General features: G+C 37.8%; 1 protein-coding gene across 5 annotated transcripts in view; it reads right to left on the bottom strand.

Annotated features, from left to right (window-relative positions):
• Positions 1-1,126: 1,126 nt before the first annotated feature.
• Positions 1,127-23,178, bottom strand: part of OCRL (OCRL inositol polyphosphate-5-phosphatase) — a 63,736-nt gene continuing 41,684 nt past the window's right edge. For 3 of the 5 annotated variants that reach the window (XM_081277591.1, XM_081277592.1, XM_081277589.1), the window contains exons 16-24: positions 20,982-21,092; positions 19,815-19,980; positions 19,313-19,548; positions 10,980-11,003; positions 7,908-8,024; positions 6,816-6,900; positions 6,091-6,218; positions 4,388-4,499; positions 1,128-4,182 (exon numbers count right to left, since the gene is read on the bottom strand). In XM_081277591.1, the coding sequence (XP_081133717.1) occupies positions 4,058-4,182; positions 4,388-4,499; positions 6,091-6,218; positions 6,816-6,900; positions 7,908-8,024; positions 10,980-11,003; positions 19,313-19,548; positions 19,815-19,980; positions 20,982-21,092 (1,104 nt within the window). In that variant the 3' untranslated portion in view covers positions 1,128-4,057. Of the gene's footprint in view, positions 4,183-4,387; positions 4,500-6,090; positions 6,219-6,815; positions 6,901-7,907; positions 8,025-10,979; positions 11,004-19,312; positions 19,549-19,814; positions 19,981-20,981; positions 21,093-23,178 lie in introns of all 5 variants that reach the window. The other 2 variants (XM_081277593.1, XM_081277590.1) reach the window with 2 other exon arrangements.

Genomic DNA, 23,178 nt, shown 5'->3' with positions numbered 1-23,178 from the left:
TGGATTATTAGGGAACACTAAGAGCCAATTCTTCAACTTGCCTTGCTATCAGACAGGCCCTAATGGATCTCCTGTAACAGAAACCCAATATTCAGGATGTAGTTTCCTGCAACCTCAGGAAAGGATGTTTATCATGCCTCCTATGCCACACTGCCAGTCACTGTGTAAAAACAGCTGGGCATTGCCAGGTGCAGTGGTGCACACCTTGTAATCCCGGTGACCTGGGAGGCTGAGGCAGGAGAGTTGCAGGTTTGAGAACAGCATTGGCAATTTAGAGAGAACCTGTCTCAAAATTAAAAAGGACTAGGGATGTACCTCAGTGGTAAAGTACCCCTGGGCTCAACCCCCCAGTACTGGGGAAAAATGCTGCTGAGGGGGAGGTCACTCTCAAAATGAAACACCTTCTTCTGCCAAGTATTTGGGTGGGGTTAGAAAAACTATTCCTGATAACATTGAGTCAGCACATTAATCAGGGTCAAGCTCACAGTTGGAGGGAACTGGAAGAGTGCCCTGGTTGAGAAGAAGCCTCCAACTGAGGCCTCTTCAGTCTCAAAGGGAATGAAATCAGAACTACAAATTCATAATGGAGATTTGCTGGGAAACAATGGCACCCTGCTCAGATCCAGGGTATCCTCTCTAAGTGTTAGCTTAGATTAGAGACTCCCAAAGTACTAAATTTATGTACTTCATCATTCCAAAAGATAATAAAAATTCAAAGCTGGCTTTCAAAAGCTGCAAAATGAATTATGTGAAAACAAGCTCTTTTGGAGTCATGGTTAACCTACTGAGGTTATGTCAACAAGGACAACTGGGTTTTCTCCAAATATGTATGCTAAGAGTTTGTCAAACTTCTGAGGCTGGAAGGATCATGGATCTGACCTAGTGTGAAATTTATGTGCATTAAACTTCAACATACAGCTGGGTGCAGTGGCATGTACCTGTAGTCCCAGTTACAAAGGAGGCTGAGGAAGGATCCTTTCAGCCCAGGAATTCAAGGCCAGTCTGGGCAACATAGCCAGCCCCAATCTAACAAAATGATCTACATCCTTTCCTTTTGTTGCCTGAGTGCTTAGGATTAAAATAAGGGTATCTGGTTGACCAGTGAAAAGCACATGACTTTTTAAAATGTGTTTTGCAATGCTGGGGATGAAACCCAGGGCCTGGAGCATGCCAGGCAAGGGCTCTACCATTGAGCTATACCCCTGGCCAGTGTTACTTCTTTATTGGCTTCTAAAAATACATGGCTTCTCATCTCTGTGAGCAAATACACTGAAAAGCATTTTTGTTTGTTTGTTTCAGTGCTAGGGATCAAATTCAAGGCTGTGCATATGCTAGGCAAACGCTTCATCACTGAGCTACAGTCTCAGCCTGAGAATTCCTATAAACGATACTTCCCTGTAAGATAGATGATCACAGCAAAGGCATATCTGATGCAGACTACAGCAAAATCAAGTGAGACCCAGTGATATAAGCTTCCCTCCTCAGTTCTTTTTCACCAATATCACATTTTGATTTTTCACACAACATATATTTATTCAGAAAAGAATTTGCAATAAATTATAATAAAAAAGATGACACAAAATACAGAATCCTACTAGCAGCTTTGCTTAGTGATTAAGACGTTTTGGGGGAAATATAACAAACAATTACAGAATAAGAATCAGAAAACAGTGAAAGGGAGGCTAATGCGATGTCACCTCAGGGGTTTGAACCATTTCATGCTAAAACAACAGGTGCAGAGTTCCTCCCTACCAGTTGAATCTGAAATCCTTAATTTGGAGAGACTATGAAATAGTACCTTGGTGGACTTAGGAATTAGAGGGTAGGATGCTGGGACAGGCATGGGAGGGAAACAGATTTCAGATTGGTCTGTCTTCTCTCCTCTACCTAGAGATTGTCTAAAACCCTCAACCCTGTATATATCCCAGGATGAGCTGGAAAAAAGGTTGAGGCAGTAAACCACTTAGTGCTTTGACCTGATTAAGAAAGAGAGCTATGTGTGTGCTGCACAGAGCTCCTACTCACCATACACTTGGTCACCCAAAGACCCCAAGTTGGAAACACATTAGAAAACAGGCCCCCAAAAACCACTTCCCTGTGTTAGGACTCTGTCTCAGCTCCTATTATTTAGCTCCTATTACCTGTCTCTTTCTGTGATCACTTTGTGGACTACTGGAGATGACAAAACTGTTCTGCTCTCAGTCTTCCATTAACTAAGTTCACCACCCAGCCCTGACCTATTAGACCTTAAGCTATCTGGCACCAGTAGTTTGACTCTAATTTCTCTCAGTCCCAATCAGGAAAGGGTTTAACCAGTATATCACAGTATACATACCTTTTCTTCCCCCAAAGAACTCAACTTTCAAGAGATTAGAGAATCGAAGAACCATTCAGTGGTAGAGTTTCCCCTGGCCCTCTCATTGGATGCTCTAGAAGAGTCAAGGAATCAAAGCCTAAGATTGCACAGTCTATATATTATGCTCCTGGAATCTAATGTTAACAGGGAAGAGTAAATCAGCTTGGAGTGGTTTTAATGAAAGAAAACCAGGAGGAAGTCAATTGCATCAGGGAGTTTTGCAGTCAGTGGCTGGTGGCTTGTTTGTCAATCAACAAATTCATTTTTTAAAAGGCTGTCCCATAAAGCTTGAATGAATGAAACATTCAGAGGGTTATCTTGGGTGAGCAAGGCAAGGTTTATGGTTGGTCTCACTGATCAATCTCTCTTACACAGTACTGGATACAGTGACTGGGAGCCAAAGGGAGTCTTCTACATCCTTTACTTGAAGGAGCCAGATATGGAGCTCAAAGTCAGCCCCGCTGGGGTGGGGTAACACATGTCCCTTGGTACTTCAGAAGATAGAAGAAGGGTTCTAAGGGTTATCCTCAATATCCTTGCTGTGGGTGGAGCAATAGCTCCAGAGGGGCCTGCTAGAGACACACAGACTCCCTCTTACAATGTAGTGAAAATGGCAAGTGTTGCTCTGGAGGTGATTTTTTTCTTTCTTTTCTTTTGGCACTGGGGATTGAACCTAGTGGTGCTTTACCACTGAGATACATTCCCAGTATTTTTTTAAATTTTAAGACAGGGTCTCACTAAGTTGCTGAGATTGGCCTCAAACTTGCGATCCTCCAGCCTCAGTTTCCCAAGTTGCTGGGATTTACAGGCATGTACCACTGTGCCCACCATTAGAGGTGGATTTCCAAGTGGGAGATGGGTCCCCTAGTACCCAGGATTGATCCTCATATAAAATGTAAATAATACTAGGAAAGGGAGAGTAGGAAACAGGACTTATCAAATGTGAATACTCTCACTCCTGAAATATTCAAAGTGTTTCCACTCTGACTGTGATTCTCTTATATCAATGTGATGCCATCTCTATAACTCCTAAAGTTATGTTACTAAATGTGATCTGAGACAAGAAAAATGGTTCCACCCAGTGTGGATCCACAAAAAGGCCAATAACAGTGACATACAGATGCCATTGTAGTAGAAATGCACAAATGCATGTAATGACCACTTACAAACATTGAACTCACTGTTAAGGACATCCAAGGAGTCATTAGCCTCACCCAGGCTTCCTTTGAAGCCATAGAATGAGTGAAGGGGAGTGCAAAGGAGTGACATGGGGGAGGAGTGGGTCAAAAGTGCATTATATGAAGGACTACAGACAAGTCTGAGATATAGGAAGTAGTGCTTATAGGCCTAGAATGGAAACACCTCAGAGTCTAGGCCTATGACTAAGGACAATCATGACAATTGGGTTGAAGGGCAACAAATACATCCCTAGGTAAAGGAGTGTAAATACAGACTTCTTTGCCTTATAAAGAGAAAACACAAAAACACCAAAATATGGTAACTTTGGCTTGGCAATATAAGTCTAAAAGTATTTTGCTGTGTAGAATATGGTAAAGAAGGGATTAAGAAACTCTCTTTCTTTTGCACTATTAACAGAACCTGAGATCCTGCAATAGACCCTTCCTGTGGCACGCCTTCTCAAATCATTCTGAAATACTTGGAGCCCAAGATCTTTCTCCTCTAGAATTTTGAAGAAAAGACTTAGTCTTCATCACTCCCAAGCAGAAAGCCCAGAAGGAACTGGATGGCACGCTGGCGGTCACTTGGAGTCTGTCTTGCCAAAAGGTTGGGTGGAGGCCTTAGGAGAAGACTAGTGAAGAGAGTGGCTAGAGGGCAAGAGAAAGAAAAGGGGAAAAGCTTTGTCAGATATGATGTTAGCAAAACCTCAGGGATGGCAGGCCAGGGGACAAGGACAGTAGGAATGAAATGACTGTCATGTGCTTGAACATCCATAAGGTATAAAATATAAATGATACATAGATTATTGTCCACAAACACCCTCATGTAACCATTCTTATGAAGTACCCTTACCGATCATGTTGGCGCTGACATTGTTGTACTCAGAGAATTTCAAGAGTTCTCGAAGGAATGCCATCAAGTAACGGAAAACATTTCTATGGCATCTTGGCAGTTGAGAAATTACCTGTTTTTAAAAAGGGGGTGGGCAGTGAGGAAAACAGGTGGAAGAAGGGAGTAAAAAGAATTTATAGGTTCAATAAAAGTAGTTTATAATCCAATCCTTGTAGACCCTGTTTGTCACTGCCTTCCGTTAATTACTCATGACCAACATAATACCTTCCAAACTGTATCTTCTCAGTAAGAATGATCATATTGTTTGGTCCCTCACTCAATGACCAGGCTATACAGTCATCACAGATTTATATGCACGCAGTTCTACATAAGAAGGTAGGTATTACAGTGAATCTTACCATCATGTACATCAATAAGACTGGGGTCCTAATTGGAATAAGATATATTCTATGCTTGTATAATTATATCAAATTGATTCTATTGTCATGTATAACTAAAAAGTACCCATAAAATAAAAAAAGAAAAAAAAGATCATATGTGGAAACTTAAAAAGTTAATTTTGTAGAAGGGAAGAGCAGAACAGTGGTCAGCAGGGGCCAGGAAGGTGGTGGGGGTGGGGCAACAGAGGGAGTCATCTGACCAGATACAGTTAAATAGGAAGAGTAGGTACTAGCTTTCTATAGCATGGTAAGGTGGCTGGAGTTTACAACTTATTACACATTTTCTAAAGGACCAGAGGAGAGGAACTCAAATATTTTCAATACAAAGACATGATAAATGTTTAAGGAGATGACAATGTTAATTATACTGATTTAATCACTATGCATTCTCTACCTATATGGAATTAACATACTATACCCTATAAATATGTACAATTTTTTAGAAAAAAGAATTTGAATTAAAAAAAGAAGGTAGAAGTTCATTGGAGTAGCCAAAGAGGAAGGAAGGAAGAGAGGTGGGGATGACAATAGAAAAGACAGTAGAATGAACTGGACAGAACTTTCCTATGTTCATATGTGAGTACATGACCAATGAAACTCCACATCATGTACAATCACAAGATGGAATCCTAATTAGAATAAGTTATACTCCATGTATGTATAATATGTCAGAGTACACTTGACAGTCGTGTGTATCTAAAAAGAGCAAATAAAAAAATAATAATTAAAAAATTAAATAAACCCCTCCCCCCAAAAGAAGGTAGGTGTTAATCCGTTCTTTTCCCATTCTCCAGACAGGTAGTCAAACTGAATGCTATTCTCTACAATAGCATCACTGAGGACTTCCCCCCAACACTCACTAGTTTGATGTATAGATAGTATCAGCTATTGTGCATCAAGGTCATTTTAAGATTAAAAATACACCAAGAAGACTCAAGACTTCCTTCCAAATATCACCCACCCTTTTTGGTAATAACCATCAGAATGCCATGTAAAATCAACTTCACCAATCTTAACTCAGAGTAGAGGCTTCCACTTCACTATGTTTTCTGTGAACAGAAATAGGCCAACTGGGGAAAAAAGTGGCAAATATAATCGGAAATAACCTAAAATTTATCAACTCTGAATGCTGGTGTCCTGTCTTGAATAACAGACCCAGACCCATCCTACCATGCAGCTGGATGACTCTCAGGCTTTGTAAAACTGATGATTTCTCTGTGGGGAAACCTGCCCCAAACATATCCTCAGATCAATAAAACTCACCTGTCGGCAGATTCGAGGATCATGAGCAGAGTCAAGACATCGCTGATATAGCTCATAACAGATAACTGGCTCTGGCAGGGCTTCCAGGAAAATGAGCAGTGCTTCAGCCACAGAGTGATTACTGCCCGCTGAATCACCTTAAGTCAAGGGAAAGGGGCTCCAGGAAAAAGGCCATTCAGAGTCCCAGCTGGCTCCCTTCAGCAAGCTCTTGAAGGGACATTTTCCTCCTTGAATTCAGGTCACACCAAACCTAACTTGGATTTGATATGTTATTGGTCCAGGTACCTTCCAACTGAGCTGTTACAGAATTGGTCAAAGACTCTGGGAGAGTTGGCCCAATTTCAGACTCGGGAATTTAGAGACAACTAACTGCCAGTGTTTCCCATTCTTCTTCCTCTCCTAATGACAGTACATGTGGAGGCAGGAGTGAAAGATAGGCTTAAGGAAAACAGTCATGGGGCTGTGGTTCTTATGTTCTATGCTTATTAAAATTCATTGTTACCTACCCTTGATTCCCCTTATTAATATCATGACACACAGAGAGGTCAAAATTTACTGAAAGAAATTGAGAAACAACTGGATAGTTAGTGATTATCTTATAATAAAAGACAACTACAAGGAAAATAAATATAGAAATACGAAAATCAAATGTAGGTGAGAAGAAGAGTTTAGCTAAGCTGGATGGGTATCCAGCTTCTTAAGCCTTGCTTGGGTAGAAAGGATACGAATTTTCTCAGGAATGCTGGTATCCAGACAATCAATTATCTGCTGTAACTCTTCCTGCATTCCAGGAGTTTGGAACAGGTCCTCCTACCAAAGAAGTCAGAATGAAGGGAACAAGGCAAGATAATCATCCCCTAGGTTCTGAAGATCACAGCAGAAAGCAAAAGGGAGGGTGGTATGTATATTAATAATTAGGAATGGAAGTTTAAAAATAGCACTTTTCCTCTAAATCATCTCTACAATCCATGTAAAATTTTATTTCAAACAAGAAAAAGATCTTCAGTGGTTTTAGTCTATTCCTGACAGGGCAAAAGAATAGTGGCCAGATCAGGAAACTAGGTGTCCCACTGACAGCCTCTGGACAAGGCAGAGTGCATACAGCATAACCATGTTCAAATACTGACACTACTAAATGCTGGGAAGGAGTAAATGCCATATCTGTGTTAACCTTGATTTCATGTTATATTACTCTTCAGTAGATAAGAGAACATTACCCTCCAATTCAGTCCAAAAGAATTCTCCTTTTGGGAGTAATGTGTCAGGGTGGCTAGTGTTTTAGATCTGATGTAAAAGATTTAAAAGAAATATCAGGACCGAGTTAAAGAAATGGGCTTAAAGTTTGCTTTGGAGTTTAAAGTTGATAAGGCTATTTGACAGCTAAAGTGGGCATTATAAACTAAGGTACTCAGAAAAATGTGCAGAGCCAGGAGACAGGCATTCTCAGTTTTAGTCCTGGCTCTGCCACTGTACTTAGACCATGGTCTTAGGTAAACCACTTAGTTCAGATACTTTAGCTGTCACATCTGTTAATAGGGATGCTTCCACCCATGCAGGTAATCTGACAGTGCTGCTGTGTGGAGGTGGCCTGGGGAAGTTTAAAGACACTATGATAGGGCTGGGGTTGTGGCTCAGCAGTAGAATGCTTGCCTAGCACATGTAAGGTGCTGGGTTCAATCCTCAGCACCACATAAAAATAAATAAATAAAAGTATTTTAAAATATTTAAAAAACCACTATGGTGATGTGAGGTCTTAGAACTTCCTATGAGACTTGCACATAAACCTGAAATTGCAAGGAAGGCCTACTCTTACTTACCTGGTGACAGGCATATTTGAATAAGTGATCTACTAGAAGCCAGATCTCCTTGGGTACCTGAAGGGGTCTTTCACTGGTACCTTCATCCAAGGGAACCATCTGCAGAAGAGATTTCTCCTAATAGATGCAAAAGGATGAGAATTAAAAGGGTTTCAGAATAAAGACTTAATCTCTTTTGAATTTTATTCATGCTGGATACAATGTGATCTGTATATCTTAGGATGTTTCACTTTTTTCCTCACTGGGGACACCCCTTGACACAGATTCCCACAGTTAAAGGATCTCCTTTCCTAAATGCTTCATTCAGTCATCAAGTGTTTCACTTGGGTTTAGATTTTAATACATGGATGCATTCTGTGTTATAAATCCTTTCAAGGGTGACCCTGAGAATCAATACTTTAGCAAAACAGTCATGATAGGGTCCATCCTTGACTTGTGAACATTGTTACAATCATCAATAAGTACTTTTAAGAAACCATGACTACAGGTAGGTTTCTGTTTACTTTTAACTTATTCTTCCTTCAGTTTTACCACAAATTTTAACGTTGATGCTTTAAAGGAGGTTCTTTGGTTCTCAGGAATTAAAGACGATTGTCCACATTAGACCCACAGGCATAAATACTTCAGGTTTAATACAAGTTTTAATCTTAAGGCAATAAACTCATAAACCTTAAGAACGAAAAATAGTAAATTAAATACAGCAAGTGAATAATCAGAAATATCATGAAAAGTCTAGGGTCTAAGTACAGAAGTTGTTGTTCATACTCATAACTCATTAAAGATTTCTAGGAGATTTTACTCTTTTCACCTACCTTTCTACTATCTTTTTGATTCTTTTGAAAGAATGTAAGAGAAAAAAAATCCAGAAGTGTTATTTCAATTAGATCAATAAATTTGAGCTTGAAAATGGCCAGGAAATAAACTTAGTTATCCCCTAGCACTCAAAACACAAAAACCCCCCAAAAGGAAAAACCTTCTATGTATGTAGCAAAATAGAAATTATATGAAAAAAGATGTCTGAAATAGGTTAAAAGTCTTCTGAAGGCAGCCTTCAGAAAAATCCTGGTGAAGAAATCCTGATGAATCTTTGGCATCCTCCTTTCTCCCATATGTTTAGCTCATTATATATATTCAACTTTAGGAAACCCTTGCCCAACATTATGTAACCTGTAAATTCCATCCACAACCCCTATCCATGTATCTTTAAGGGAAAAAAATAAACATTTTACTATTCTCACAGAGACCATGTATATTATAGCAGCACTGAGGTCTCTTCTTAACACAGTGTTCTTTAATAAGCACTGATGATCTTCTAAGGCCACTGTGCCTTTGTAAGGTAATAAGAAAGAGAAGGAAGCATGACAGTTGGTTACCATTTAAAGTGTGTGTGTGTGTGTGTGTGTGTGTGTATATATATGCTTTGTTTCCTTTCTTTCTTTCCCTTGGGATTCTATCACTTGATATTAATGTTCCCTATAGTTGCCAGAACTTCCATCAGTGGCTCAACCATTGACTTCTTTCTGGTTGCAAGTATTAAGTGCAGGTATCCACATGGTGTCTGAGCCAAAGCACTGTCCATAATGTACTCTTCTTTCTGGACCAAATGCAACACATGTACATATTGTTTAGCAGATGCCTCTGAACTCATAATATATAAATTATTCAACACTGATTCATGTATTTTAATATTAAAATACCTAGCATCCAATGCCTTATTATGAAAATGTACTAAGGTCCTGAGGCAAACACAGGACACTGACCAAGAGGAACAGACAGAGTTTAGACTACTCTTAACAGGGAAGGACTGGGAAGCAGAGCTGTCTCAAATCTTAGTGGTTTAAAAAGGTTAATAATAATGTCAGTAGGTTAGGAGCTGGGGTTGTGGCTCAGCAGTAGAGTGCTTGCCTAGCACATGTGAGGCCCTGGGTTTGATCCTCAGCACCCCATAAAAATAAATTAATAAATAACAGATATTGTGTTCAACTACAACAAAAAATAAAAATATTTTAAAAGAATGTCAGTAGGTTATATGTCCCATCCACTATCCATTCTCAAATTCATGTGAGATAATACAAAATGTCATACTTGCATCTCTGAAGTCTAGAGAAAGACACAGTAAGAAAATGGAGAAAGAAACAATAATTTAAAAAAAATTCTACAAATTATCTTTTATTCTGAGTTTTGAAGGGAAACGAAGGGACTTTGCCTTCTTTCAACAGACACATTTGGTGTCTATTAAGTCCATTTTTTATAACCTTAGTGCTAACAATTAAAGCACAAAACAATACAGCATCCCCACTGTCAAAACTCATTTGATGCCACCAAATAGGGAGGTGTCCCATTAGATAATATATGAAAGTGCTGGAGACTGTTCACCAAGCCCATGCTCCTCTACTTGACAGCCCTCTGTAGAGCTGGCCACTGTCCATTGAAGATGGAGAGGCTGTGAGGCACTGAAGAAGGAGCACTTTACTGGGAATGCAGGAAACCTGGGTTCTAGTGCCTACTGCCCCACATCAGACGATCTCTTATGACCTTGTTCAGCTCCACAATTCTAGTCCCTGCTTTATTTCTTATCCATAACTGTGTATTCTTTTAGTAATTAATCACTATTACCATTAACCCAAACCACTCAATGCAACAGAAATGTATTTGTTTGGCTTTACTATCTTTGGAAATAGGACAGCTAAGTGGTACCTTCCTCCTTCAACGCATGAGCAGATACATCAAGACAGCTCTAGGATGGACCTAGAGCAGTGACAGTGTTTGCCTCACACGTGCAAGACTCTGAATTTGAGCCCCAGCATCACAAAACCCACAAACACCCCCCACCCCAAATCTGGAATCTTGAGTTGTATTGCTTTTATGTATTATGTCTTAATAATGTGGTTGACGCAGTAACATCTTTCCTATATTTCAAATACATTTACATACAGCTAGCAGGACTTTAGGGGATCCTCACCGAGTCAGAGGTCTCTGATATGGGAACACCTAGGGACAAATTCCAGGGACCACAGTTAAGTGTTAATCAAGCACAAGGAAACTCTCATAACCACCAATGGATTGGATTACCTTTTCTAGGAAGCTGTCTTCTTCCTGAGAGCAGAGCAGGAAAAAAGTCATTGACAGATAGAAAATGATTAGAATTTTATTACAGAATTGGAAACAGATCAGTATTAGAACTCACTAGCTTAACTAAATTCATATTCTTTTAAAACCTTTGAATTCTTCAAATAAATTATGACTGTTGAAAATGGAAAACATTCTCCATATGCAAACTTCTCTATTATGCATATTAAATTTTTGTGCAATTTACTGAGAATATCCCTGGAGAAACATATTTGTGCAGGACTAGACTTTTGTGCCAAAGTCTGGCCCAACCAAATACCCACTGATGTCTCTTCCTGTTCAACTGCTACACTATGCAGCTTCTTACCTCACCATAATGCAACCTCAATGGAAGAGTTTGGTGTGGGCCCAACAGTGACTATTCAGAAGCAAATGATAAAGTACATTCTTTTCCACTGCCATACAACTCTCTCTAGCTAGCCTCCTGAACAGTGTCCCAAATTCCTTTCAATCTCCTCATACCTCTCCTTCTCAAAGGCCCCTAGAGGCCTCAGATTTGAAGGTTCCTCTGAAATGTAAATGAATTTCATTTCAGACCTTTGTGGATCATTATCCTCTTTTTGTTTTCTTAGAGGATATAAGAACAAAAAGAGACGCAGAAGAGAGGGAAGAAAGTACCTTTTATATCATTCCTGTATTTTATGCTATTATTACAATACAATTATTATGATTATTACAATTGAATTATTACAATTCAATTATAGTAAGAGCAGCAATAATCACCACCACCACCACCACCATCACCACCACCACCACTTAAGGAACATCTGCAATGTACCAGGAGCAATGCAAAGTGATTTTTAAGTGATGTCATTTAGTCTGCACACGAATGTAAAGCAGGTATTATTCCCATTTTACAGATGAATAAACTGAGACTCTGAGAGTTTAAATTATTTGCCCAAGGTCACACTTATATAGTAAGTGGCAGAACTGGGATTGGAACTCAAGGCCTGAGTAACTCCATGGTCATTATCACCATGCTCCCTCAGACAACTCAAAGACAGCAAGGTAACTGCTTCCTGGATGGAGAGGAAGGAGCAAAGTGAGAATGCAGTTCTCAGTTTACAGGCTAAAGATAGTGAGATACCCTTACTTGCAAGGCCACATTATTAACAGAAAGAGTATAGGTGTTGATGTTAGATGACCCTGGGTACAAATCTTCCTTCTGTTCCTTAGTTTTGTAGAGACCTTAGCAAGTTATCAAACTTCATATTGCCTCAGTTTCTTCATGTCTAAGCAGGGATAACAGCATTCATTGCAGAGTACAGTGAAGCAGCCTAAATTCAAGGGGTGGTGGGGCATACTCCCAGCACCTCCCTACTGATTTCCTCATGATCTTGCAGGGGTCTCTAAGAATTCAAGTATAAATCACATGAATAACATCTGGTAGGTAAAAGGAGAAATCCAATCTTGCTGAGATGCATAGGGGCTGGGAGTGGTGGCAAGTATGTATTCCCTGACATTGTAAGTGGTAATGTTGAATGCATTTCCCCTAAACTGTTGTTGTATACGGCCATTAGGTTTTTTAGTATTGTTAGATACATTACAAATTAAACATGCTTTTGTGGGTTTATACAGACTCTTAAATACCACATGAAATAATCAGAGCAACTGTGCTTTATAAAGTACACATTATTTATAGTATTGTAATAGTTTTTAATGTAAAATTCTGAGTGTCAAACATCTAATTTAATACAATTCTGAACAACATTTTATAAAATTTAGGTGTACCTATTAACAAAGAGAGAATATTCCTAATAGATTTTTACAGAAATTTGGTGCACTAACCTGTCAAACCAGGTCTTGAAAGATCTTTGAGTGGTGACCATCTACTAGTACAAGGTACTGTGCTCAATACATTTGCAGGGAGGGGAATGAGAAATGAGGATACATAAAGTAGAAAGATGTGGTTGGTTCCTAATCCTGGTTTGCCATTGAGTTGGGGTAAGGAGTCTCAGAATTTATGGCCTGATGCCATTCTAATTCACATGTAAAAGTTTTATGGCCACTAATCTTTAAAAGTCACAGGATTTTTTTGTGTGTATGGTGTTGGGGATGAAACTTGAGGCCTTGCACATGTTAGGCAAATGTTCTACCACTGAACTACACTCCAGCCCTGATTCATAGGATTTTAAGGAGTAGACATGGGGAGGGGATATCACAAGTAGAAGAGGAAAGTGAGGTGCTGGTGGCAATAACTGTAGTCCAACTATTCCAAAGGCTGAGGTGGGAGGATCACTTCAACCCAGGAGTTCAGGGCCTGCCAGGGTAACTTATCCAGACATAAAAATATGTGGAAAAGCAGAAATAAAGAAAGGCACAGAATTATCTTGAAAAATTATGTCTTTATGTTTATGCAATTTTTACTATTTCTGTTTGTCCACAGTAAACTTATTAGTAGTAATAAAATGAGTTATGATTATTCTCTATTAAAAAAAAGAAAGGCACAGAAAAGATAAATCACAAGGTGAGATTTGGAAGAAGTTAGTCATCTGGCTTGTGGGAACCATAAGCTGAGGTGACTAGAGAACATTGAGAAAAATAGTGGGAAATAAATCTGACCTTGAATAAGAGGTTAAGGAATTTGGATTGTATTCAGCTGGCATGTGGGAACTACATTTAAGCAAGGAAGTGATAGACCACAAAGCAAGTATTATAAAGATCAATCTGATAGCTCTGAAAAGGAAAAATTGAAGGGCAGAGAAAGAGGTAAAGAGAACACTAAAGGCAAGCAGGAGAGAGTCAAATCTTAAAATTAATAATGGGAAAATAATTATTAAAAAATGATCAATGGATAGGCTATGGATGTAGCTCAATCATAGAGCATCTGACTACCATGTGTGAGGTTCTGTGTTCCATCCCCAGCACTAGGAAAAAAAATGGATGAAAGACAAAACTCTAAAAGAATAGACTCAAAAGGACTTTGATTATATACTGATGGAGGGGCAGGAAATTTACATTGAGTGTTTACTTCTCTGGGTATAAGATTAAAAAAAATAGATGAAGCATAAAAGAAAACACTTAAACCAACATTAGTTTCAATGTTGAAAACAGAAACATCATTTAACCTCCACTGATAAACAGCCTACTTCAAAGGTGGTCTGAAGGTTACTAATATACTTAATTCAATGAACTTTAAAGGGCAGAGATGCCCACTCTTTGCAACAGTCTGTTTTGATCACACTTAAAAAGGGAACCTAGGGCTAGGGTTGTAGCTCAGTGATAAAGCACTTGCCTCGCATGCATGAGGCCCTGGGTTTGATCCTCAGCACCACATAAAAATAAATAAATAAAAATAAAAATATTGTGTCCATCTACAACTTTAAAAAAATCTAAAAAGAAGGAACCTAAGGGTTGGGGTTGTGGCTCAGTGGTAGAGTGCTCCCCTAGTACATTCGAGGCCCTGGGTTTGATCCTTAGCACCACATAAAAATAAATAAACAAAATAAAGGTATTGTGTCCAACTACAACTAAAAAATAAATATTAAAAAAATAAAAGAAGGAACCTAGATCAGGATTTCCCCAGTGGGGCAATATTGGCAAATAGCAAATGCAATACAAATCATTCTTTACCCCAACATTTACCCTTAGGAGAATGTTCCAAAGTAGTACATGCAGCTAAAATAATATAAAAAGAGTTATATAGAGGTAGAAGATACAAACTTAAAAAGCAGAAAACTGAATGAAAATTGAAGTTCTCAAAATGATTAGTCCATATGAAATATAGAGAACAAAATAGACACCTAACAGATAAAAATGAGTGGGTACATTAGTAGGATAAAGTAAACATCTAGTGAAGAGATCACCAGAGACAAATTAATCACTAAGTTGTTATTCCTGTTATTTGAAATTTTTTATATTCTTCTCCTAATAGACATTTCCCAAATAAATGTTATTTCCCCACTCATTCCTCAGTTTTTTTCCATTTTAACCAGATTTGACAGTTCAAGGCTATACCCTTTTCCATTAGATTATTCTATAACCAATACCAGAATATTTCTCCCAACATGTTGATTTATAACATGCTAGTCCTCAAAGCCTTCTGAAGGTTCTGGATGCCCTCTGGCTCAAGCAGAAGCTCATCTGCTGACTTTGTGGCTTTTTATCACTTGCCCCTATCCTAAAGAACCAGTTTTACAAGTTCTTTATCCTTAACCATCATTCTTTCCTAGAAAGTCTTTTTCTTAAACAGGGATTTGAACCCAGGGGCGATTAACCACTGAGCCACATCCCAGCCCTATTTTGTATTTTACTTAGAGACAGGGTCTCACTGAGTTGCTTAGTTCCTTGCTTTTGCTGAGATTTACTTTGAACTCACAATCCTCCTGCCTCACCTCCCAAGCCACTGGGATTACAAGTGTGTGCCTGTAATCTGGCATCCCCAGCCCTTTTTTATTTTAAGACAGGGTTTGCTAAGTTGCTTAGGGCCTTGCTAAGTTGCTAAGACTGGTTTTGAACTTGTGATTTTCCTGCCTCAGCCTCTTGAGTCACCGGGATTACAGGAATGGGTCACTACACCTGGCTCCTAGAAAATTTTATAATCTTTCATATGTGGTCTTTTCACTTTCATCTTTTATCCTTTATTCAAGATGTCCCTTGCTCCTGGAAGAGCTTGTTCATCCAATATATGAATATATGCTTCTTAAGTACTTGAATTGGATTGAAAATACTTCTATGACTAACACCAAATCACTTTCCTAATTTACTTTATTCACATGTACTGAACTTATTTCTAGGTCAGGTTAATGTCACATGTATCAAATATCCATTAATACCCAAATAGGCTGATTCTGAGATTGATTTTACAGAGATTAACTAGTCAATCAATATGCCCTTATAGCATATAAGGGCTTGAATAAGCAGCACAGGAAAGGAGTCTATTGTTAATACAAACCAAAAGCTCTATAACATTCACTTTAAATGATTTTCCAAAACATTGATTTACTAAATACAGTGGACATTGGACAGTAAAAATAGTTAATGTTCAGGTTATTTCTAACCAAACTACTAACCATGATTCACAAGTTAGCCATACTGTATATCCAAGTATACTTTCATAACCACTAAATTATGGAACCCACATAAAATTCATCCTACTTTATATCCAGTGTGTACCAAATAAATTTTGATTACTATTTGCTACTTATATGCTAGTTAATAAGCAGAAAAATCTATCAATTCTGGAAAAGAATAAAGAAAATTACAAACAGATGATTGTCATCTTTTTCCTATTTATGCTAATCCAAACTACTCTAGGAGTGGCAGAGTGACTGTTATTGAGAAGGGAAAGAAAAATGAAAAGTATTTATGCCAGTTATTTCATTCTTAGGAGAACGATATGGCACAAGAATCTTTCTGTAACAGTACATGCAGAGAAAACACATGCACTGGACTGATGTGTTTCTTTAGTTTTATAATTATAATTTTAAAAGTACATAACAAAATAAAGGATGGGTACCACTCTAAATGGCATCATCTCATGGGATTTGAAATATCATCTTGGGTCTTGGAAAAAATACGAACATTAAACCTAAAGAAGCATTTTAGATCGTTAATTAAGACAAAACAGAGTACAAAGGAATTAAGAATGGAGTACTGATCATTTTAGATTACTTGCTTATTGCCCCATGCTAATATGGGTAATTTCCTCATCAATGAGACAGAAATTTAATAACACTGAAACACAACAGACTTTAAAAGGATAAGAACACCAAATCTACAAAATAAAAGCATTAAAAGAATAAATGGTGACCACACCAATTTAATAAAAACTGAGAAGTTCTGTAATTAAAAGTGATTAGATTTCTATTTTCAACACTGAATAACTGATACACAAAAAGAAGAGGGCTTCCTACAGAATCATTAATTCTCTAATGATTTTGGCTGTTTATGAGCAAATGTGGCAGAATTACCTGATAATAATTCTACATAAACTTTTTTTTAATGCTGGTTGAGCATCCTTCCAGCCATTTCCAGAATTAATAAGGAAAAATTATTACAAAGGCCATAATAATGCCTCTACAAATTCTGACCAAAAATAAGCTAGGTTTCAGTTTATAGGAAATAAAAAGGGGAAAAGAGAGCATACAAGGATAATTTAACAAATGCCAAGAAGAAATAATCAGACACATTTAGAAAATGGCAGAACCTTGACTGGGCAACTGTACTGGATTCTTAAAAAGTCAAAAGGTTGGGCTGAGGCTGTGGCTCAGCGGCAGAGCACTCACCTCGCATGTGTGAGGCCCTGGGTTCAATCCTCAGCACTACATAAAAATAAGTAAATAAAATAAAGGTATTGTGTCCAACTACAACTAAAAAATAAATATTAAAAAGAAGTCAACAGATTGGGCTTGGTGATGTACACCTGTAATTCCAGCAACTTGGGGAGCTGAGGCAGGAAGATTGCAAGTTCAAGGTTAGCCTTGGCAACTTATTGAGAACCTGTCTCAAAATTTTAAAAAAAATAAAAGGGCTGGGGGTATAGTTCAGTTGTAAAGTGCCCCGGGGTTCAATCCCAGAGCTGAAAAAAAAAGTCAGTATTATTAAAGGAAGGAGTGGAGAACTGTTCTACTCTTAAAGAGACTACAAATACTTCACCAGATGTACTAATGAACTCAGATTGCATTTGGGCTACAAAAAGCTATAAAATAAATTCTTGGCACAACTGGAAAAATCTGATTATGGACTAGATGCTAAATGATTTTGTGGATTACCATTTGTTTTCTGAGGTGTAATAATGATATTACATATAAATAGAAGTTTTTTGTTTTTCTTAAGAGATATGGGCTGAAGTCTTTAGTGGTAAACTGTCATGATATTATTACTTAATATCAAATAGTACAGCAAAAAAGTATGTGCACATATATGTATAAGGCATGTGGGGGTTTGTTGCATTGTTCTTTCAAATTTTCAGCATGCTTGACAATCTTCACAATAAAAAGCTGGGACAAAGAAAACTGGTAAAGGGTATCGGATATGAAGGGAAGAGGGCAGGAAAAAAAATCAATCCAAATGTATTCTAAAAGATGAAACACTGAATTTAAAAGGCAGGAATATGGTGTAGAGAAAAAAAACAATTATCATGAGAAACAGCAGAATGACAGGATATGAATTTCTGGAGAAAATGGTTCTCTCTCGGAGATAAAACAGTCATGAGGACTCTAGGGAAACAAGTATAATTCTAAGAAAGAATGCTGTGACTGGACTCAAGTGCTTTAATCTGCTATCAGAGTCACAGCTAAAACAACTCCATGGCAACAGAACAGATCACACTCTGACAAGCCAGCAGCCTGGCTCACTGGTCTGGCCCTCCCCACTAGATGATGTGATCACTTGGTCTGGCTGTGCCAAAAGAATCAATTTGAATACTAATGGTTTGGCTGTCACTTGACTTTATTTTCTAGTTAAAGATCAAGAATATACTTTTGTAGCCCAAAGAAGTCTGCCCACAAATCCAATAATTTTATTTTCATTTAGAAGAAAAGTTCTCAATAGGATGAACTTGTTATTAAGGTGATTTATGTTACTAAAACAATGGGCATTTCCCTCTTAAGGACACTGATATTATAACTTGACTAGGGGCAAGAACTATCCTCCTTTCTTTTCTTGAGTCACATTAAGTATCAAACCTCAATGGGATGATGATAAAATACATAATTCGAGGCCCCACAACCTGAAATTCTGATTCTGCTGCCAGAAGTGAGCAGTGGGAGGAACCTCTATTATAATAAGAACTGCCAGGGATTCTGATGCAGGTTTTCCGAGGTTCTACTATAGGCTTCTATTAGCAGTGAAGTTTTACTGTGATTGGAAATAATGTAGAATAGGGAAGAATACTGGAGCAGGAGTGAGAAAAACCCAGGTGAAAAATTTGTCACTAACTTATCTGACTTTGGGCAAGTTGATGTCTGTGCCTCAGTTTTCTCATATGCTTCATAAGGACAATAACCACTTGCTCCACTTATTATGCCTCGAATACACGCCGACTGAGACAAAAGTAACTTGAGCACATGAAAACCTTAACAAATATGCACTGTATCTTTGAAAAGGGAGCCTTTAATTTTATTTGGTGAGCTTAATATTATCTATTATATTCCCATTAAGAGCTAACTAAAGATTAAGTCTCTCCTTTCTTAGGCTTAAGAAGTGCTAAAGTGACACTCTTCTGTAGCACTTGACAGTCCCCTGACTAAAAGCAAAAAGCACAGAGATAAGGACATCACTTAAGTATCATGAAGAGTGTATGTACAGAAGGCTTGTCCTTGGGTGTTTCTTACCAAGTCTATGAGTTTGGTAACTGGAACTTCTCGGATTGGTCTTTTCATTCGGCACAAAGCTTCTAAGGATGTACCAAAACAACTTGGGAGGTAATTTCCACTGATGGTCAAAAAGTAATCTTTGCCTCGATCCAGGTGAAGGACAAGAATATCTTCAATCTTATCTTCCCCTGAGTTCAGGATGGTCACAGAGTCTTTGCTGACATACACATCAAGAGAAATGTCCACTGTCTCATCTGAAATATAACAGATGATACATGATAACATAGAAACTTCAAAAGGAGAAGTAAAAGGGTATGACGCCAACAGAATAAATGTCCTCTAAAAAAAATCACCAAGCAACAAAAACGAAGAAATTGGACACACAAAGGAGGCATAACCAATATAATGACAGGGACGGTAAGAGACATGTGGTTAGAAAACAAGAAGTTAAACCAAGGGTATTGAAGCATTGAGGAGACTGTTCATGACAAGCAGAGACAATGGTAAAGGGAACACTCACTTGGCTCCAAGTAGCCCTCAAAAGGTTCAGCCCGAAGCCATGGCTTGCAGTACTGGCTGTCATTAAGTTTAGGGATGAAAGAAAAATGGCAGGGAACCTGTCCATTGTTGCTGATCTGGAACTTCTCCTTTTGTAGCTGCCGAAACTTCACATTCTCAAACACAAACTGGGGAATAACAGACAGACACAAACATGCATCACTAGTAGGGGAAGTAAGTCAGTTGGATTATTCCATAGAGAATATGAATAAAGAATAAGGCAATTATTAACCAGGTAATTTCCATATGCATTCACCAACTGAGCCGACTTCACATCATACACTATCATACATTATTAAACTCACAACAGCAGGGAAGGAGTTAAGTGGCTTTTACTGCTTCTCTAGGCTACTCTGATTGGTTATGGGATCCTAAGAAGGTAACCCATCTTGGTCCAGTGCATTTATTCTATGACTAAAGCTTAGTTTCTAAGATATGAACCATAAACTCTGAAATATTAAATAAGAGTGGCTAATATGGAGCCTTATTAGGTGCCAGGTGCTATTCCACGTATTAACTCATCTTACAATTAACCCTTAATCTAGTGAAGGAAACTGAGTGAAAGACACTTGCCTGTAATCATACACCTAATAAACAGCAGTACTGGGACTTGAATGGAGGCACTCTAACTCCAGCACACATGCTCTTAACCACTTTGCCTTGTTGCCTTTTCTTTTCCCTTCTTTTCTTTTCTTTTAGTATGGGGATGGAACTCAGGTATTCCTGCATGCTAGGCAAGCACTCAATCACTGAACTCTAGCCTCAGTCCTTTCTGTTTTATTTTGAGACAGGGTCTTGCTAAATTTCCCAGGCTAGCTTTGAACTTCCTTTTTAAAAAATTTTTTTGGTAGTTGTAGATGGATAGAATGCCTTTATTTTATTTATTTGTTTTTATGTGGTGCTGAGGATTGAACCCAGTGCCTCACACATGCTAGGCAAGTGCTCTGCCACTGAGCTACAGCCCCAGCCCTGGCTTTGAACTTTCAACCTTCATGCCTCAGCCTCTGGAATAGCTGGGACTATAGGCCTTTACCTTTGCCTGGCTCCTTGATGCCTTTTCTAAGTATTATAGTCTCCTTTGTGCTAATCACAATGGGCAGTAGACAGGGAGCCTGTGTATTTTGCTCACCTCCCTCCTGCTGAGTTCTAAGGAAGGAAGGAAGTCATTTTCCATTCTGTCCATGATGCGTACAATATCTTCAAAGACTTTCCGATACCTCCGTTCATCCACTACCTTCACCTAAAAGAAAACAAACCCTCTTTTCAGTCTTACATGCTCCCAGTTCATCTCCCTTTGAGATTATTTAACAATTCAATCGGTCATTAAAGCGATCATTTAAAATAAACTGTGATATGAATAACATCCTAAAAATTTGACATCTTGCTTCATCCATGACTTTCCTCTGAAAGAAAACAGATCTTTATTTTAGTCTTATGTATTCTCAACTTCTGTATCTCCAAAGATTCTCTAAAATAAATAAATAAATAAAATAAAGGTATTGTCTCTATCTACAGCTAAAAAAAGTTAAAAAAATAAATGTTACTAAAGCAAACATAAATTAATCTAGTAAGTATTACAGAAGCATACACTTTAAAGTAAAGGTAAGATTAATTGTCTAACTTTCTAGAAAAGTTAAATCTCTAAGTTAAAAAGCTTGGTAATAATAAATATTTGGGAAGAAAATTTTCTTGCTCCATCGTTAATTTATTTTGTACTTGAGAAAATGTGATGATTGTGGTAAAAAACGATTTTCTGCATTGTACATAATGACAGTGCCAAAATATACCTATTACTGTTTTTCACAATCGTCATAAAGTAGTGAAACAGCAGAAAACATGATTAAAGCATTTAACTCCATTAGCTGTTATGCACAATGCCAAGAATCATAATAACACTGCTCAGATTATATAATAGCAAAGGTATGTTAGTAAATGGAAACTGTGGCCATTTTAGAAAATGGCCAACACATAATGTCCAGGAGTAAAACCATGGCAACAAACAAATCATCTGGACTAATCAAAATATTTCCCACCTGATACAGCACTTTAACTTCCTGATGTAGCCGTATTTCTTTTTTAAAAAAATGTTACAACTTCATACAAACCAATGGTAAAAGTTAATATAAATAACAGCATTTTAACTTACTGAGACATCAGATTCTTTCTTAGAAGAAAAAATTGCACAATATTCCATGTTTTTAAAAAAGATTCATGTATACAGAAAAAGTTCTAAAACAGATGTGGAAAACTGAACATCAAAGCTGAGCCAAAGATCTCAGACTGGAGAAGTTTTTTTTTACATATTTGAACCAGAACTCTTAGGGAACTGAGGATCAATCACTTTAATGTCACCAGGTTCCATATTATACACAGTGTTAAGATGAATTTTATATTTTCATGAAATTTTGTGAACTTTTTATTTCAAGAAAGTATTTTACATGTCTTTTTTATGACAATAACCTGCAAGGTTTTCAAAGCAAGGAATATTCTGATAGTTAAGAACATCAAGATACAAAACTTGCTCACTGCCAGAGTATACCAGAGGTGATGGCTGGACTTCTAGCTGGACTCTTTCTAAATTACTAAATATTGGAAAGAATTAACTCGGTTAAGTCTTAAATATCACAGATGCCTGGGCCTACCAATCACAATCTCCAGGGGTACCCATGCATCCATACATTTTTAAAGCTCTCTATAGACAATTCTGTCCCTGATTGAGAATCAATCAACAGATCACAGTACCAAGCCCAGGGGTGGAACCCTATCTCACCTTAATCTCAGTCAGCCCACAGCAAGTGTTTTGAAATTAAATGGCCAAAGAGCATTTGGCTTCTTTGCTAACAAGTCATTGGTGCCAATGGTGGTGAAAATATAATGTGGTTTTTAAAGCCTCTAATCATAGCATGCCCAAGAGTCCAAAATATGGAGTGGTTACTCAATAAAAGCAAACCCTTCCTCAGTGGGTTAACATGAATTAATGGCACATTAAGGATAATGAGGCTGGGAAAACCAAAGAATTCACCATCTGATATATTCATTTCAGAAAAACAAATTACCAAAAAAATTAGGAATTAGAAAAAAGTACAATGAGCTAGATCTTTATGTAATATATTATAGAGAGCTTCTGAAGACATGCTATTAAATGTCAAAAAAAAAAACAAGTCACAGACCATCACATATGGCATGAGACTACTTACAATATACGCAAAGTTATACACAAAACAGTATTTTGTCTATGGGTAAACAAAAAAGCACATGCAAAGGTCTAGAATTGCACTGTCCAATAAATAGCCACTAGACATGTGGGGGACATATAAATTTAAATT

The sequence above is a fragment of the Spermophilus citellus genome (assembly GCF_964194105.1).
Source record: "Spermophilus citellus genome assembly, chromosome: X".
Taxonomy (NCBI): Eukaryota; Metazoa; Chordata; class Mammalia; order Rodentia; family Sciuridae; genus Spermophilus; species Spermophilus citellus.
This window is presented reverse-complemented; position numbering and strand designations above follow the sequence as displayed.